The sequence below is a fragment of the Saccopteryx bilineata genome, chromosome 3, assembly GCF_036850765.1.
Source record: "Saccopteryx bilineata isolate mSacBil1 chromosome 3, mSacBil1_pri_phased_curated, whole genome shotgun sequence".
Taxonomy (NCBI): Eukaryota; Metazoa; Chordata; class Mammalia; order Chiroptera; family Emballonuridae; genus Saccopteryx; species Saccopteryx bilineata.
Window position 1 is genome coordinate 278542920 of NC_089492.1, and position 14142 is coordinate 278557061.

At 38.2% G+C, this 14142-nt stretch overlaps 1 protein-coding gene across 23 annotated transcripts in view; it reads left to right on the forward strand.

Moving 5' to 3' along the window:
• The window catches only part of EIF4G3 (eukaryotic translation initiation factor 4 gamma 3), a 345052-nt gene that overhangs the window by 104882 nt on the left and 226028 nt on the right, over positions 1 to 14142 (forward strand). For all 23 annotated transcript variants that reach the window (XM_066270225.1, XM_066270224.1, XM_066270204.1 and 20 more), the window contains one exon: positions 10143 to 10262. Coding sequence is in view for 1 of the 23 variants with exons in the window: in XM_066270221.1 (XP_066126318.1) it covers positions 10143 to 10262 (120 nt within the window). In the remaining 22 variants the exon portion in view is untranslated. The remainder of the gene's footprint in view (positions 1 to 10142; positions 10263 to 14142) is intronic.

The following is a 14142-nucleotide window of genomic DNA, read 5'->3' on the forward strand; positions in this document are numbered from 1 at the left end:
CATCAATTCTTCATTGTGGCACCTTAGTTGTTCATTTGCTTTCTTTTATGTGCCTTGACCAAGAGGCTACAGCAGAGCGAATAACCACTTGCTCAAGCCAGCGACCTTGGGCTTCAAACCAGTGACCTTGGGCTTCAAGCAAGTGACTTTGGGCTCAATAAAGCCAGCAACCATGGGGTTATGTCTATGATCCCACACTCAAGCCAGTGATCCTGTGTTCAACCATGCTAAAGCCAGATGAGCCCGTGTTCAAGCTGGGGACTTCAGGGTTTCAAACCTGGGTCCTCCACGTCCCAGTCTGATTCTGTATCCACTGCGCCACTGCCTAGTCAGGCACCCTTTCTTAAGTGGAAGGGATTATGTAGGACAGGGGTCCCCAAACTACGGCCCACGGGCCACATGCGGCCCCCTGAGGTCATTTATCCGGCCCCCGCCACACTTCTGGAAGGGGCACCTCTTTCATTGGTGGTCAGCATCCATATCCTGTGCTCCTGGAGTACTGTATGTAGCAGCGTCGCTCACGTACAGTACTACTTCCGGTCCGTGGGATGCACGCCTCACGGCTCTGGAAGCGCGTCATATCACTTGTTATGGCTAGCAGTGACAAATATGGAACCGGACATTGACCATCTCATTAGCCAAAAGCAGGCCCATACTTTCCATTGAAATACTGGTCAGTTTGTTGATTTAAATTTACTTGTTCTTTATTTTAAATATTGTATTTGTCCCCGTTTTGTTTTTTTACTTTAAAATAAGATATATGCAGTGTGCATAGGGATTTGTTCATAGTTTTTTTTTATAGTCTGGCCCGCCAACAGTCTTGAGGGACAGTGAACTGGCCCCCTGTGTAAAAAGTTTGGGGACCCCTGATGTAGGATGTATACACCAGAGACAGGAAATTTGAGAGCTATCTTAGAATTCTTCTTTCAGCAGTTCACCGCTTGGACCCCAAGGATTCACATGCATAGGGTGGGGCATACAGTTGTTTGTATGGACAATAATACGATAATTGATAAATAATATAAGAATAAACTATATTGTGTGCTCATAACTGTAAAACACTCTTGCCCACCCTGTATATGGTATACTCTTTACCTTTTATATATACCTAGACATATTTGGAGGACAAGTGTTTTATTTATTTTTATTTTATGTTGCTACTGATTCATTATAGGCACTCAAATGTTAATCATCTAAAAAACAGCTAATCTTTTGTTTCCATCGCCAGTTACTAAATGTGAAAAGAAACAATCCTCAGAATTGAAACCAGTGATGATGACGTCCATGAAAAACTGTCTATGATAACATCTGTTTGCTTGTATTTAAGTATTACTTGAATCAGGAATTTGCCTTCCTTAAAATTTCAAAAACAATTGATTATCTGAAACTTCATATGTTTCAACCTAATAAATGTAGTTAAGAGTAGAGCAAAGAGGCCCTGGCTAGTTGGCTCAGCAGTAGAGTGTTGGCCCAGCATGTGGATGTCCGATGTTCAGTTCCCGGCCAGGGCACACAGGGGAAGTGCCCATTTGCTTCTCCACCCTTCCCCCTCTCCTTTCTCTCTTTCTCTCTCTCTCTCTCTTTTCCTCCTGCAGCCAAGGCTCCATTAGAGGAAAGTTGGCCCTGGCGTTGAGGAGAGCTCCAAGGCTTCTGCCTCAGGCGCTAGAATGGCTCCAATTGCAGCAGAGCAACATCCCAGAGGGATTTAGCATCACCCCTTGGTGGGCATGCGGGGGGATCCTGGTCGGGCGCATTCGGGAGTCTTGTCTGTCTGCCTCCCCGCTTCTCACTTCAGAATATAAATAAATAAACAAATTTAAAAGAAGAGTAGAGCAAAGAGAAATTTATTTACTTTCTCTTTCTTGGTGGTGGTGGATGGGGATTGGCAGTGATAATTCCAAAGAGAACTTGAAAAATGTCATGATATTAAGTAAAACTTTTTAGTATTCACTAGAGTGCTCTTTTTTTTTTTTTGATAGGGCAACTTTTGTTTCCTATTATCTGTAATAGATATCTGTAGATATTGGGAAAGAAATGATTTGAAGGAAGAACTAGGATGTTCACAAAATCTAATCAAGGAGAAATCTATACTTATCCATTTCAGCTGCTATAAGATCATAGTGTTGAAATTAGCCAAGTAAGAAAAAATTTGGAATCTTTCCACTCTACCGCAAATTGAACTTGGTCCTTTACATGTGGGAGTTACAGCTATTGAAATATTTTTAGATGACTTCACTAAATAAATTTTATCTTCAGATAAAAAAGTAATGGGTAGCTGGCTCAGACATAAACCATGTGCCTTTTTTACCTTTATATTATTTGTTGCTGAAAACATTAATAGTATTTAATAGGATTCCTGGAGTTTCCCTTTGTGATGCTTTTAGTAAAGATTTAATTGCTATGTTTTTTTAAGTACAGTGTTTTTATTTCATGTATTTTATTCACATATGCAATAAATAAAACAATACTTTATATGTTTGTTTATAATATTTAACAGCATATCTATAGTCAATGCCAATTTTTCCAGAATCTAGTCATGAAAGAAGGATTATGTTCAGGAAACAGTAATGTTTTTTATATTTTATTATTTTTATTTTTTAAAAATATAGTGCATATATGATAGATTTAAATTGGCCAGAATATTTTATCAAATCAGGTAATTTAGTGTTAAATAAATAGACTTTGTACCTACTGGCTAATCTTAGTTTGCATGATGTTTATGATTTACCTTCATATTTTCAAAAGACCTCTTTATTTTTATTAGTCAGCAACCACCAAAAATTATTGATTCTATAAGGGATTACTTTTAAGTAGAAATTTTTAATGAAAATTCACTAATTAGCTGGTTTTCACTAAGTCAGAGTTAGAGGTTTTTCTCTCTTGCACCAGTATTTTTATATTTTTCTGCTCAACAACAGTGTAGCCTGACCTATGGTAGCGCAGTGGAATAAAGCGTCTACCTGTAACACCGAGGTCACTGGTTCGAAACCTTGGGCTTGCCTGGTCAAGGCATATGTGTGAGTTGATGCTTCCTGCTCCTCCCCCTTCTCTCTCTCTTTCCCTCTCTCACTCTCTCCTCTCTGAAAAAAATGGAATAAATAAAGTCTTTTTTTAAAAAAAAAAGAATAACAGTGTAACTAATATCAATGTAACTAATATTTTAATCCAGGCATTTAGTAGCTTGCTTGTTTTTGTCCCTCATCTTTTTTAGGGAATGAGAGAGGATTATAACATAACATGCATAAAAGTGTATAGAACATAAAAGGTAGAGTTTAACAAATTATTTTGAAGTCAAAACTCTATCACCTTCCAGGTAAAAACAAAAACAAAACATTATGATGCCTTTCTTGTTCACATCTCCCTCTCTTCCCAAAGTAATATATCTATCCACCTTGAAAAAAAAGTTTCCTGCTATTATTTACAGTGTTATCCATTTATGCATTTCTTTCTTCTTTTTTAAAATTTACTTTTTAATTAAGTTGACAAATATATTAAGTTTCAGATGCTCAACATAATGATTAGACATTTGTGTACTGTACAAAGTAATCACTCTGGTAAGTCGAATACCCATCTGACACCACACAGTTATTACAATATTATTGACTGTATTCCTTATGCTGCACTTTACATCTATCTGACTGTTTTTGTAACTGGCATTTTCTTAATCCTTTGCACCTTTTTCACCCAACTCTCCTCTCATGTAATGGCCACTGATTTGTTCTCTGTGTCTATAAATTTGTTTCTTGTTTTTCTTGCTCATTTATTTTGTTTTTTAGATACCATATATAAGTGAAATCGTGTGTGTGTGTGTGTGTGTGTGTGTGTGTGTATTTCTCCCCCAAGTGGGAGGAGAGATAGACAGACTTTTGCATGTGCCCCAACTGGGATCCACCCAGCAACTCCCATTTGGGGCCATGCTTGTAACCAAACTATTTTTTAGTACCTGAGGTCGAGTCTCCACAGAGCCATCCTCAGCGTCTGGGGCCAATGTACTCAAAACAATTGAGCTATGGCTACGGGAGGGGAAGAGAGAGAGAGAGAGACAGTAGGGGGCAGGAAAGTTGTAGAGAAGTAGATGGTCACTTCTCCTGTGTGCCCTGACCAGGAATTGATGAACCCAGGACATGAACACACCGAGCCGACACTCCATTGAGCCAACTGGCTAGGGCCATGGTATCTTCTTTTCTTTGCCTTTTTTCACTTAGCATAATACCCACTAGGTCCATCCATGTTGTCACAGTCAGATTTTTATTCTTTTTTATGCCTGAGTAATATTCTGTATATATGTACCACATCTCCTCTATCTACTTGTCTATTGATAGACACTTAGATTGCTTCCATGTTTTGGCTATTGCAGTGGTTGGCAAACCGTGGCTTGTGAGCCACATGCGGCTCTTTGACCCCTTGAGTGTGGCTCTTCCACAAAATACCATGTGCGGGCGCTACCTCGATAAGGAATGTATCTACCTATATAGTTTAAGTTTAACAAATTTGGCTCTCGAAAGAAATTTCAATCGTTGTACTGTTGATATTTGGCTCTGTTGACTAATGAGTTTGCCAACCACTGGGCTATTGTAAGTAATTATTTAATAAACATAGGGGTGCATATATCTTTTTGAATTAGTGTTTTGGGTTTCTTTGGCAAAATGCCAGAAGTGGAAAGGCTGGGTCATAAGGTAGTTCCACTTTTAAATATTTTGATGAATGTTCATACTGTTTTCTGTAGTACTGCACCAATTTACAATCCCACCAACAGTGAGTGCACAAGTGTGCCCTTTTCTGCACATCCTTGCCAATGCTTACTGTTTATTGATCTGTTGATACCTGCTCTGTCAGGTATAAGAGATCATTGTGGTTTTAATTTACATTTCCCTGATGTTTAGTAATGTTGAGAATCTTTTCATATTTCTATTGGCCATCTGTATATCCTCTTTGGAATAATGTCTGTTCAGCTCCTCTGCCCATTTTAAATCAGGTTGTTTGGGTTTTTAGTTGGTGTTTATGTAGTATGAGTTTTTTTTTTTTTATATATTTTGCATATTAATTCTTTATTGGGATCCTGACCGGTGGCTCAGTGGATAGGGTGTAGGCCCGGCATATTGATGTCCTGGGTTCCATTCTTGGTCAGGGCACACAGGAGAAGCAACCATCTGCTTCTCCACCCATCCTCTCTCTCTTTTCTCCCTTTTCCTCTCCTGCAGCCAGTGGCTTGATTGGTTCAAGTGTGGCCACTGTCACTGAGGATAGCTTTGTTGGAGTTTGGGCTCAGATGCTAAAAATAGCTCAGTACTGGAGTATCAGCCCCTGATGGGGTTGTTGGATGGATCCTGGTCAGGGTGAATGCAGGAGTATGTTTCACTAATTCCCCTCTTCTCACCTAACAACAACAACAACAACAACAACAACAAAAATCCTTATTGGATGTGTCATTGGTACATTTATGCATTTCTAAACTAATATAGTCAAGTTTTGGCTGTGTAGATGTTTTTGGTATTATGTTGTGTATATTCTGTGTTATCTTTCAGTCAATATCATTTATGAGAGCCATCCAAGTGGTGATGTGTTCTTCTATTTTCATGTGCAGGAAAATATTATTTGTCCATTTTTCTGTTAACGAAGAGTGTTTCATTTCCAATTCTTGGTTACTAAGAACAATACAAATATGAACATTTTTGTGTTTTTCACAGATCTGTGCCTAAACATGGAAGAGCTGGGTCATAGGGTATGCCTATTTTTAAGGTCATTAGCTAATGCCAAGTTCTTTCCAAAAGTGGTTGTACCGGTTTACATTTGTATGAACAAATAAATGAGAATTCTGGAAACTCCACTTAATGCCAATGCAAAAATAGAAATTCTGTAAAAATGTAAAACATTTCTTGGGCATATTTATTTTATACTCACATACATCATGTCCATATGCATGCATGCACACACAGTGCACTCCAAGAATGGTTAATTTTGCTTAGGATTAATATTATATAAAAGACAAAAATCATTTGAGCTTTGGTTAAGTAGTTGCCATAATTAGGTATTTTATACCTTGGCTTCCTGCCTCTGTAATTGGGATAGTAGTAATATCTTTGAAATAATGGGAAAACATGTTTTTTCTTTATATGAATACTTCCCTCACCTTTTTTATTTTTCAAGAGAGAAAGCTGGACAGGAAGGAAGAGAGATGAGAGGCATCAACTCATAGTAGTGAAACTTTAGTTGTTCATTGATCGCTTCTCATATGTGCCTTGACTGGGGGGCTCCAGCCAAGCCAGTGAGGTTTTGCTCAAGCAGCAACCATAGGATCACATTTTATGACCCCAAACTTAAGCTGGCAACCCTATGCTCAAGCTGGTGACCTCAGAGTTTTGAGCTGGGTCCTCAGCATCTTAGGTCGATGCTCTGTCCACTGCGCCATCACCTCATCAGGCTGTGTGACTTCGATTTTTATCCCCAGGAATTTTATTAGCCTTTGTCCCATTTTCTTGGGATAAGGTTGTGTTAACTGCTTACATTTTGTATAATTTCTACTTGAAAGTGGTATTCCCTTTTCCTCTGGCAAAGATATTGAGCTCTATAATACATTAAGAGAAAACATATTTTGTAATGCAGTGTGACACTTGTTATAGGAGTCTTTTTGAATTAAATAGAGCACAGTGAAAATCAGAGATTTATGTAGCAACTTATTTCTAGGAAGAAATTTTTTTAGAATTGCCTGATTCTAGTTCTCTTATTTTGATAGATTTATTTCCTTTGGCTTGCTTTTATTAGTAGGAATCCCCAAATTTGGTTGGGAAGATTCTACCAGAATCAACAGTACCAAGGACTTCCTGCAGTTTGGCACAGTCATTAGTAACAGGAGTGAATGCACTCCTGTATATGTGCCGCTAAGTGCTGTTCTTCATTGGTGATTGCTCTAAGGAAAATTTTAATGTAGCAATAGCATAGTACTTTTGGCTTTAGCAAAATGCCTTTTTACTTTCTCTGAAACATTTGTTTTTTTATGGGGTGGTACAATACCATTCTTAAAAAGTGCACTCAGACAGTTTTCAGAGAAAAATGAACCAGATAAATACTAATCTCTATCAGAAATCCTTGAAGTAGTTCTTTTGGTCTTTGTCAATATGTAGAATCTCTTTACAGTTCTGAAGAGTGTATTTTTTTCTTGTTTTATTCCTGATTATTTTACATATTCATTTGTACTGATAATGCTCATCTACATATTTTTTGTCTTTAGTCCAATTGTGTTACTTTATTTTTTTATCATTTGTTATTTCTACCTTTTTTGCTATCACATGTACTGCTGCTGGATATATAAGTTTCTAAATTTTGAGGTGAGATTTTTTTAGGGCATGTACCCAACATGAAATCGTTTTTGAAGTCTGGTTTTAAGGTAGTTGTGACGTATGCTCTATAGTTTTGGGACTATGGTAAACCCATTCACAGTATCCTGTACAGTGTCCTGTTTTTTTTAGTTCCCTGCCAATTGTGGGGTGAAGTTTTTAAAATTTACCTTTTTTTAAATTAATGACATGCATGTAGCAATATATTTTAATATCTATTTATTCTTAACGAATAGCTTCTTTGTTTTATATTTTTCAACACTATGATTTATTGTCCGAGGTAAGTTGAATCTTGTTTTATCAAGATGAATTGGAGAACTGACCTAACATTGATTTTATATAGCTTTATATAACTTCATGGCCCTTGCTTTATCTTACTTTGCAAAATTTAAAAATAAATATGTATCCATTTTGATGTTTACTTATTGGAATATAAAAATAATTTATTCTAAAACATGAAATAAGAATATAAATATATTAAGCCTTGTTGGTAAGACGTTTGCTTGTAAGAACTCTGTTTCTGGTTATTAGTTTTCTAAAGTAGATGTTTAAATAGTAATCCAATTTTTATCCTTTTAAAAATTTATAATGAGTTTTATAAATGCTATATAGCATTTCATGATAAACCTAATGCCCTTGTTAACAGGTTTTTTTTGTGTTTTTTTTTTACTCAAAATTTGAAGTTTTTCAAGAAAAATGATAGGTTGTTTTAAAAGCAAGGTAGAAATTAAATTTTATTTGGTTACATTAGGGCATCATTCATATCTCTTTTATCCTGTAAAGCTTTTGACTATAGTTAATTCTGTGAGTCCATTTTATTTCAGCATTGGGGTCAGGCAACTGAGCCTTTAGGTGTTTCTTTTCTGCTTTAGATAGACATAAGGGATTCTAAGGTTAGGTTTATAGGGAATAGATTTTCTTCAGAGCTTCTGAGTGATTGAGTGAATACCAGGCAAATCTAATGCCATTTGGAGACCACTTTCCTTTGTACCAGGACAGTTTTTAATTCTGTGATAGTAGTCAGGGAACTTTAAGAACTTAGATGGAGGAAATATATCATGAATGTTATCATTTCTTTGAATTATGAATATAGGTGACTATATTTCAGTATAGTTGGTTTTTGTCATAATTCTATGTATTTTAAGTATTAAAAAGTACTCTAGAAAGAAGTCTGTTGTTTCCACTAGATTGCAAAAAGTTTCATGGCCTGCTGAAATGAAAGAACCCACCCTATGGAGAATGAATTCTTGAATATTAGATAACTGCATGCATTGAGGGCGGTACTATTCTATAGACTATGGTAGAGAGAAGCTGGCTGGGATTGATTGCTTGACTCTAGAAATGGGCCTGAATGAAGTGGTCTCATATCAATCACAGGCTGATGGGCAGTATATTGCCAGCAAAATGTCAGGAAAATAATTTTTTTTTACATAAAATACTAGTTATGTTAGAAGATAAAAATGAGTCTGACCTATAGTGGCTCGGTGGATAAAGTATTGACCTGGATTACTGAGATCTGTGGTTCAAAACCCAGGGCTTGCCCAGTTAAGGCACATATAAGAAGCAATGAGTTGATGCTTCCCACCCCTCCTCCCTTCTCTCTCTCTCTCTCTCTCTCTCTCAAATCGATAAGTAAAATCTTTTAAAAAATAAAAATGAGGAAAATAAAGACACATCAGTAATGCTTCTATTAAGATCTTCGTGTATATCCTTACAGCTCTTTTAATATGATGTATATACTTGTGAGTATGTATTTATATATAGATGTACATACATATGTAGACAGTTATACGTATAGAAATTGATACACATGTGCATATATATATATACATGTACTTTTTAAAAACAAAAATGAGATTGTACTCTAAGTAACTTGCCCTTTTTGGGTTTAGGTTTATTGAAATGTAATTTTCATACATAAAATTCACTATTTTTAGTGTACAGTTCTGTGTTGTTTCACAAACATATAGAGACATATGATCCCCGCTCTAATGATGATATAGAAGTTAAGTCACTCCCCAAAATCTCCTTGGCTTTTTGTAGTTATCCTCATCCCCTTGCAATCATTTATCTCTTTTTTGTTTTGTATACAAAATAATATAAATGGCTTTGTAAATTATACAGTTTCAAGTATGGCTTTTGTCATTTAGCATTTTTAATGTTTTTAGAGAGAGTGAGGAAGGGGGAGAGAGGGAGAGAAAGAGAAACATCGATTTGTTATTCCTTGTTTATGCATTCATCGGTTGATTCTTATATGTGCCCTGACTGGAGATTGAACCTGCTACCTTGGTGTATGGGGACAACTATCACCAACTGAGCTACCTGGCCAGGGCTAGCATATATTTTCCTTCAAAGCTTTTGGTTTTAGATTATGCTTCAAGAATCTTTTATCGCTCTGGCCAGCTAGCTCAGTTGGTGAGAGTGTTGTCCCGAAACACTAAATTACAGGTTCAGTCCCGGTCAGGGCACACACAGGAAGTGACCAGTGAACGCACAACTAGGTGGAACAGCAAATTAATGCTTTCTTCTCTCACTCTTTCCCCCTTCCTCTCTCTATCCCTCTAAAATCAATCAATAAAACATTCTTAAAATTTTTTATTTTGACTTTTTTTTGATGAAAATATTCTATTTATTGTCTTTCTAAGAATTTCAGTGCTTTAATATTAAAAACTAAAGCCTTTGATCATTTTGGCATTTTAGTATCAATTGTGAGGCAGAGAATTCAATTTTTAAAAGTTTGCCAGTTTAGCTATGTTATTAAGATTGTTACTATTATAATATTCTTCCTAAATATTAATTTCCTTACAGGTAGCAAGACAGCCGGGACCCTCCACCCCTTCCCCTTATGCAGCACATGAAATAAACAAGGGGCATCCAAATCTTGCGGCAACGCCCCCGGGACATGCATCGTCCCCTGGACTCTCTCAAGTAAGAAAAACTATATATTTTAAAAAATATAAATTTCTGTGTAAAAGCAGCTTTTCTGATTTTCTAAAGCAGTCTTTTAAGTAATAACTTTATAACATTACTTAAAGTGTAATTTCTATTTTGTCTTTTGTATTTTTTTAGACACATAATGGTTGCTACTAATAATTTTATACATTTTATTTATGGAGTCATTCAAAATGAACTCTCAGTGATATTTAGTTTTTCTTTTTGTTTTAGAAATTAGTATGTGATTCTAAAGTTTATTAAAAGCCACAAAGCACTTGTTTGCTTTTCAATGCATAATCTGTAGTCTTCCACTCTTCTCCCTTTTTGGTAGAATGTTGGTGGTTATTTTCTACTTTGTAAAAAGTGTGGGTATCTTTCTGTCTTGTATAATTTAGTGGGCACTTGTCTGTTTCAGTGTTTGATTTTTTTGTGTGTGTGTATTTTTCCGAAGCTGGAAACGGGAGGCAGTCAGACAGACTCCCGCATGCGCCCACCGGGATCCACCCGGCATGCCCACAAGGGGGCGATGCTCTGCCCATCTTGGGGCATTGCTCTGCCGCAATCAGAGCCAGTCTAGCGTCTGAGGCAGAGGCCACAGAGCCATCCTCAGCGTCCATCCGGGCCATCTTTGCTCCAGTGGAGCCTTGGCTGCGGAAGGGGAAGAGAGAGACAGAGAGGAAGGAGAGGGGGAGGGGTGGAGAAGCAGATGGGCGCTTCTCCTGTGTGCCCTGGCCGGGAATCGAACCCGGGACTCCTGCACGCCAGGCTGACGCTCTACCACTGAGCCAAGTGGCCAGGGCTGGTGTTTGATTTTATAAATAGATCATTGGAATTTGTTAGGCTTAAAATTTTGAACTGTTAAAGAATAATGTACTCAGCCTGACTGGTGATGGTGCAGTGGATAGAGGGCCAACCTGGAACACTGAGGTCCCCAGTTTGAAACCCTGAGGTCACCAGCCTTAGCCTTGGTATCAGTGATATGATTCCCAAGGTCGCTGGCTTGAGCCTAAAGGTTGCTGGCTTGAGCCAAAGCTCGCTGCCTTGAGCACGGAGTCACTGGCTCAGCCTGAGTCCCCTGGTCAAGGCATGTATGAGAAGCAGTCAGTGAACAGCTAAAGTGAAGCAACTACAAGTTGATGCTTCTCATCTCCTTTCTCTCTCTCTCAAAAAAAAAAATAATGAAAGTATATTTCTAGTTAACAGTCACAGCAGACATTAAAACATTGTTTTAAGAAGACATTCAATAATACTATGGATCTCCTGCTTTTTAAGCCATTGCCCAAGATACTGTTTTTCTTGTACCAACACACCATGATATGTTTATTTGGGCTTCCTTGTGGTTAAGAGTTGGCCAGTTATAAAGTCTCTTACTGGAATGTGTAGAAAATCAAGCCAATAACCTTGATCCATGTTATTTGAGATAGAGAGTATTTATACGTAAGAACTGCTCCTTTTAGTAATGAAAATTAACTTTATAACATTATCTTCAATTTGGGCTTCCATATTTTAGGCCTTTTAAAACTTGAATAATAAAAGAGATAAGGAATTACTTACTGAAAATAATGATGAGCCCTGGCTGGTTGGCTCAGCAGTAGATCTTTGGCCTGGCATGTGGATGTCCCAGGTTCGATTTCCAGACAGGGCACACAGAAGAAGCGACTACCTGCTTCTCCACCTCTCCCATCTTTCTCCCTATCTCTCTCTTCCCCTTCTGCAGCCATGGCCTGATTGGAGCAAGTTGGCCCCTGGCGCTGAGGATGGCTCCATGTCCTCACCTCAGGCACTAAAATAGCTCGGTTGCTGAGCAGCAGAGCAGTGGCCCCAGATGGGCAGAGCATCGCCTGGTAGGGGGCTTGCTGGGTAGATCCTGGTCAGAGCGCATGTGGGAGTCTATCTCTCTGCCTCCCTGTTTCTCACTTAAGGAAAAAAAATTATGATGAAAGCTGGTGATTATAAGTTAGGGACTGATTAATACTAGTTTAGACTATGAAACATCTGGAGAAGGACAATACAGCTGCCCAGACCATTACTGAAATAGCCCAGTTAAGAAATACATAAATGGCCCTGGCTGGTTGACTCAGTGGATAAGAGTTTTGGCCTGGCATGCGGATGTCCTGGTTTGATCCCCGGATAGGCACACATGAGAGGAGACCATCTGCTTCTCTTCTTTTCCCTCTTCCCCTTCTCTCTCTTTCTTTCCCTTAGCCAGTGGCTCAGTTGGTACGAGTGTTGGCCCTGGGCACTGGGGATGGCTTAGTTGGTCCAAGCGTCAGATTTAGGTGCTGAGGACAGCTCGGTTGATTAGAGCATCAGCCCCAGATAGGGGTTGCCGAGTGGATCCTGGTTGGGGCACATGTGGAAGCCTCTCCATCTCCTCCTCCTCTCACTTAAAAAAATTAAAAATAAATAAATAAAAGAAATATGTATTCGGATTTATTACTATGCTTCAACTTGCTCTAAATAATTCCTATTTAATTTTGAATTTTTAAAAGTAAAACATGTCAAATTGATCTCTTAATTGTTTAAAATAAGGTTCTTGTATTGGTTTTCATGGCATTGAACAGAACCATCCAAGCTGTTGATAAGGTTTATTGGTGTAACTTTAATCAAGAGAGACAAGCTATGCAGTGTTTTGAATAGGGAAAATTTATTATAAAGGATTATTAAGTACAATGTGGAATTGGAGTAGTGAAGGATTGGCTAATACAAAAGACAACTTTAAAGAATATAAAAATAGCATAAGGAGCAGCTGTCTCACCTAGGGCCAAGATAGAATTCCCATGGAAGAGCCTTCTTTGCAGGACTGACAGTGGCGAGTACACGGCTGTGGCTAACCTAATGTTAGAGAAGTCACTGTAGTTCCATACTAGTGTAATGTACTAGAAAACCTTCCTGCAGAACTTGCTGGAAATTCACCCTGTGGAGTGTTGGGGAAAGCTGGCTTCTTTAGCACCAGTGTCCTTTGGTGAAGAGCTGCTGCAGTGCGCAGTGACTAGAGGCTTTTTACAGCATCTGTTTGGCACAGACACTTCAGATGACCTTGGATCTGCTGGATCATCGGTCCCATGTGATAGAGCAGTTTGTGTTGCTACCCAAACTTATTCCCTAGCCTTTTGTTCAGTCCCTCACTCCAAGTTGGAAACCTCTCAGGTGACCCTGTAGGTAGGTCAAGGTTTAGCACACTTAATTGTAATATTTTTAGCACACTTAATTGTAATATATGTTGTCTCCAAAACTCAAAAAAGGCCTTCCAAACCTCGTGCCTCTTTGTTTTATGTTAGTAGTGTTAAGTAGGAGACAGCCTTCCTCCTGCCTTTCCCGGGGCTGAGATTTAGACCTTACTGGACAGAATATGATGCGGCTCTCTGAGGGTAGGGAAGCTGCCACGGTGCCATGTCAGTGAACTGACCAGAAATCCACTTCTGGAACTTGCCAGAATTCTCTCTAAAATGCCTAAGTACAGTATATGGCTTGCAGATGTATAGTTTGCCTTTGAGAGAGGGTGATCTCGCAATGGTCTCAGTGTTTCAACCCACAGATGCCTTTCTGTATTCCATTTTGTTTTTTGCTTTTAGAAGTCAGAGTACATGAATAATAGAAGAAAGGGTCACCAAATGTTGTTTTATTTTCCTGTGTCTGTTTTCCTACCATTTTTGCTTAAAGTGATGAATGAACCCTGTAAATCACACCTGGTTCTCTGCCGCCTGTTTTTCTCCTGACATTCAAACAGATAGCTTTATATGAATTAATTTGTCCCCTAACAATGTTTTAACATCTATTGATAAAGTGAGAACATTTTTCTAGACTGGCATATCTGGGAGAATAGGGAGTGTTTTGAGAAACTCAGTCTCCTAGCCTTAACAGTTGATGTATT